The 5,193-nt window shown below is 40.4% G+C and overlaps 1 protein-coding gene across 1 annotated transcript in view; it reads right to left on the bottom strand.

The window, feature by feature from the left end:
- Positions 1-190: 190 nt before the first annotated feature.
- LOC107300416 (parathyroid hormone like hormone) overlaps positions 191-5,193 on the bottom strand; it is a 17,261-nt gene continuing 12,258 nt past the window's right edge. Inside the window, exon 4 of the mRNA XM_015829751.1 lies at positions 191-675. Within this exon, the coding sequence (XP_015685237.1) occupies positions 666-675 (10 nt within the window). The 3' untranslated portion in view covers positions 191-665. The remainder of the gene's footprint in view (positions 676-5,193) is intronic.

Raw genomic sequence — 5,193 nt, 5'->3', positions numbered from 1 at the left:
TTTTTAACTAAAAAGCTAAAATGTGAAAAATGGAACCGAAACCAAGGTAAACATGTTAAGTTTTAAAGACTATTTTCAGATGTTGTAAAGGGAAAATTATTGTTCCTTGTCATTAAATCCTAGAGGACACATTTTTCCTTCTGAGTCATGATGGTATTTTAATTAGATTACATTTTATTGGAGGCTTTTGTCTTTCTTTTTTTAACAATCTGTATAAAAAAAAATACGGCCCTTTTTACGTATGCACGGAGGAAAAATCATTTTTTTGTCATTGTCTTTGGCAACTCATTCAATCCAATCCAAAACCAGGAGTAGTTTATTTATGTCTTACCAACATAAGACATAATGTATATCTAAAGTGCATTATGTTACAATATATATATATAGATAGACAGATAGATAGATAGAAAGTCAGCAGCACCAAGATAAAAGTTCATGGAAATAAATACATTATTCAACACAATAAATTATGGTAAATGTGACAACAAGTACAAAATTTCCCTCCCCAGTATTCACAATGTTCAAATGTGCAGCTTTGGAGAACATCTGCGGCCAAGGTTTTATTTTGAATCATTTACAATATTTACAGATAATAAATACTTTCCATATGTTCACAATTACAGAACAGTTGAGTAAGTTTTCCAAAAAAATCTTAGCGGAGGATGTCAACGCCTCCTGTGAAGAAAAGAAAAAAAGGGAGAGAATTATTTTCCCATACAAATAACTGGACACGTTAATAGTCTCATCACAAAAGTTCTGTGTCTCTAGGAAGAGTTGATGGACAACATACAATCGTTCTAAGGATTTTGGACCAACTAATCTCTCATGTACATGGCTTGCCAGTACAATGAAATTAATAATGCAAAGTGTGATGGGAAATATCTTCCAAGAAGCTGTGAGTATACACACACAATAGACATAGACACAGATGATTAGGGATCTAGAGGCTAAAACCTATGAAGAACGGTTGTGGGAACTGGGTATGTCTAGTCTAATGAAGAGAAGGAGTAGGGGCAGCATGATAGCGGTCTTCCAATGTTTGAGGGCCTGCCACAAAGGGGGTGGGGTCAACCTATTCTCCTAGGCACCTGAAGGCAAGACAAGAAGCAAATCATGGAGACTCATCAAGGAGAGAAGCAACCTGGAACTAAGAAGAAACTTCCTGACAGTGAGAACAATCAACCAGTGGAACAGTTTGCCTTCAGAAGTTGTGGGTGCTCCATCACTGGAGGCTTTTAAGAGATGTTTGGCCAGAATGATATAGGCTGGACTAGAAGACCTCCAAGGTATCTTGGCTGAATTTTGTAATGACTAGTTAAAGGAATTGATATGTTTAGCATACAGAAGATAAGGCTTTGGGGAGACATGCTAGAAGTCTTCCAGTACATGTCCTTTGATTACAACAGGGAAGAAGGTCTGGGTTTATCCTCAGACTGTCCAGGTATAAAAAGCAATAGGTGAAAGCTTTGCAGAGTGAGTTCCAATCAGGATAACCATGATAGCTATTAAGTAGTGGTCTTTATAGCATCATGATGTCTCCATCATCAGAGGTTTTCAAACCAAGCGTGGATAGCTGTTTGGGATGATTTGAGGGTCCCTGCCTTAGGCAAGAGGCAATTGGTCTAGAACAGGGGTCTTCAAACTTGGCCCTTTTATGACTCACGGACTTCAACTCCCAGAATTCCTCAGTCAGCGTACCTGGCTGAGGAAGTCTGGGAGTTGAAGTCCATGAGTCATAAAAGGGCCGAGTTGGAAGACCCCTGGTCTAGAAGAAGTAGAACATAGAATAATGGAGTTGGAAGGGACCTTAGAGATCTTCTAGTCCAACCCTCTGCCCAAGCAAGAGGCTCTATGCCATTCCAGACAGTGATAGTCCAATCTCTTCTTGAAAGCCTTCAGTGATGGAGCACCCACACCTTCTGAAGGCAAGCTAATCCATTGGTTGATTGGTTGGTTGCTCTAACCATTAAGAATTTTCTTAGTTCTAGGTTACTTCTCTCCTTGGTTAGTTTCCATCCGTTGTTTCTTGTCCTGCCTTTTGGTGCTTTGGAAAATAGGTTGATCCCCCTCATCCTTGTTGGAGCCCCTCAAATATTGGAACCAGCTCTACATTTGCATGACTCTTAGTGGGTTTTTTTTAGAGCTGCATGTTCTAAAAGATAAAACACTTCCACATCTGGAAGTCCATCTTCCAGGCCACTTTAGCAGCCTTATTCCCAAGGCTAGTGGATCAATGCATAGTTTGCAAATGGAGGAACTAAGCAACTGGTTGAATGAGACCTTCTGAAGGATGTGGATGAGATATGGAGAACACTAAAGTTATATCAGTGTTTTTATAACACTTGATATCTTTGCTAATCAAAATGAGCTACTAGCCTGAGGTCTAGGTTTTCACACCTAACTGTAGCTTGAGGGACCGTGTTATCCTGCCAAGCGCACCCAGGACTTTGACACAATCCTCCAAAAACATCTCTTATCTAGGAATCCATGGGAAGTTGGATGAAACAACAGATCGCAAACTTTCAGGTGTTTTGTAATCCCCTTGCTTTTATCTTGCTTTATCTCCAGTGATGTAAACGGAACTGGGGTTTAATTTGGCCCACGCCAGGGGGATTCCTAAATTAAACTTACAGTTTACTCTCCTGACAGTACTAGCATTTTTGGCAAATATACGATACAAGTAAATGCATTTGGCCTATGTAACAAGGGCGTATTAAGAGGCATTCCAGATAGCTGTGAGATTAATGAAATTCCCTTCCTGCAGCAACTTCCACAAACATCTCAAGACCCTCTTCTCTGGTTTGGAATTTACTAGTTTAGTATGAACTGACATGTAGTTTGCCCCAGAAATCGTGGGTGCTCCATCACTGGAGATTTTTAAAAAGAGGCTAGACAGTCACTTGTCTGAGATGGTATAGGTTCTCCTGCTTGAGCAGGGGATTGGACTAGAAGACCTCCAAGGTCCCTTCCAGATCTATTCTATTCTATTCTATTCTATTCTATTCTATTCTATTCTATTCTATTCTATTCTATTCTATTCTAATTTTCCATTCCATATTCTATTCTATTCTATTCTATTCTATTCTATTCTATTCTATTCTATTCTATTCTATTCTATTCTATTCTATTCTATTCTATTCATGAAACTTATATACATCCCGACTTCTGGAAAACAGTGAACCTAGCTTCCAAATCAGCAATCTGAAGCAAGATGCAGAGGTATAAAACAGAGAGGCAAGCAGGGTGACATAAAGAGACAGACTAGCTACTGAGCACAAAACGGAGAAGGTGTCTCCTTACAAATGTTCTCCTAAATGTTGTGTCCCCAGTGCAGAAACAGGCTCCCTGGCCATGTCATGAGAACAACATCAGATACAGGATGCTTCGAAAGTGGGACAGCTGCAATTCCATTGGGCAGAAAGGGAAACAGAGGCTGTCATACTTTGGTCACGATGTGAGAGTTGACTCACGCCAAAAAGTCAATCATGCCAGGCGTGATCAATGGGAAAAGGAGAAGGGGCTGCCCTGGTGCCCACTGGCTGGACAGTGTAAAGGATGACCATGAGGGATCTGAAGGAGGCAGTGCAAGAGAGAGGGGCATGGAGAGTGCTGGTCAATAGAGTGGCCGAGAGTCGGACAGGACTGAATGGCTGACGAGGAAAAAGGGAATGGCTTTGGGTTACTCCTTTTCCTTAATTACCTGTCTGAAATATATCTTAGAAATCCTTGAAGATAGATAGATAGATAGATAGATAGATAGATAGTAGGTAGGTAGGTAGGTAGGTAGGTAGATAGATAGATAGATAGATAGATAGGTAGATCGATCGATCGATCGATAGATGGATGGATGGATGGATGGATAGATCGATTGATCGGTAGGTAGGTAGGCAGGCAGGCAGGCAGGCAGACACAGGCAGAGATAGATGATGGATAGATCGATCGATCAATCGATCAATCGATGGATGGATGGATGGATGGATAGATAATAGATAGATAGATAGATAGATAGATAGATAGGTAGGTAGGTAGGTAGGTAGGTAGGCAGGCAGGCAAGCAGGCAGGCAGACACAGAGATAGATGATGGATAGATAGATAGATAGATAGATAGATAGATAGATAGATAGATAGATAGATGATGGATAGATGGATGGATGGATGGATAGACAGATAGATCGATAGGTAGGTAGGTAGGTAGGCAGGCAGGCAGACAGGCAGGCAGACACAGACAGAGATAGATAGATGATGGATAGATAGATAGATAGATAGATAGATAGATAGATAGATAGATAGATAGATAGATATATAGATAGATAGATAGATAGATAATAGATGGATGGATGGATGGATGGATGGATAGATAGATAGATAGATAGATAGATAGATAGATAGGTAGGTAGGCAGGCAGACACAGACAGAGATGATGGATAGATAGATAGATAGATAGATAGATAGATAGATAGATAGATAGATAGATAGATAGATAGATAGATAACCTTTATTGTCATTTTTTTACTGTGGGCACAATGACACACATTAAAAATGAAATTTAGTTGCTTGCTCTCAAAGTGTGCACATACATAACACACATTTAAACATTCTCTATACAACATGTGTATAGATCCTGCACCTTTACATATAAGTAGCGTATAAATATTAATCACTGTCCATCTTGAATGCATAACGGAAGGAGGAAGCTTGAGAGTTCACAAGGTTAACACCGGATGGGACAAAATGGTGGAGGTCCTCTCCTGCGGAGATATTCTAATGAAGGCAAAACACCTTTTGAAACAAATCTGCCAGAAGGATCGTGGCCTCCTTGGAATGCCACCAGCTACACTTGAAATGAGATCAGCTCTGCCAGTTTCTCCTGCTTTTTGGAAGGTTACTCTAAACCTCTGAAGGGTGAAAAGAGTCAGCATGTACCCAAACAACAGGCCAGTGTGTGAGAACGTCACGCAACTGGAAGGGTCCAAGCTGTACAGGCTGACCCTGTGGTGTGATTTGAACAGTCAGCTGGAAATCCTGCACAGTGATTAGCAGAAGGCCAAAACTGCCTAGATTTTCCTGAACATTACATGACAATAATTCATTTCATTATTATTATTTCTGAAAATGATCTTATGGAATGGGTGCAAAGCGCTCTCTCTCTCTCTCTCTCTCTCTCTCTCTCTCTCTCTCTCTCTCTCTCTCTCT

The sequence above is a fragment of the Protobothrops mucrosquamatus genome, unplaced genomic scaffold (assembly GCF_001527695.2).
Source record: "Protobothrops mucrosquamatus isolate PMUCROS unplaced genomic scaffold, P.Mucros_1.0 scaffold6998, whole genome shotgun sequence".
Classification (NCBI taxonomy): domain Eukaryota; kingdom Metazoa; phylum Chordata; class Lepidosauria; order Squamata; family Viperidae; genus Protobothrops; species Protobothrops mucrosquamatus.
This window is presented reverse-complemented; position numbering and strand designations above follow the sequence as displayed.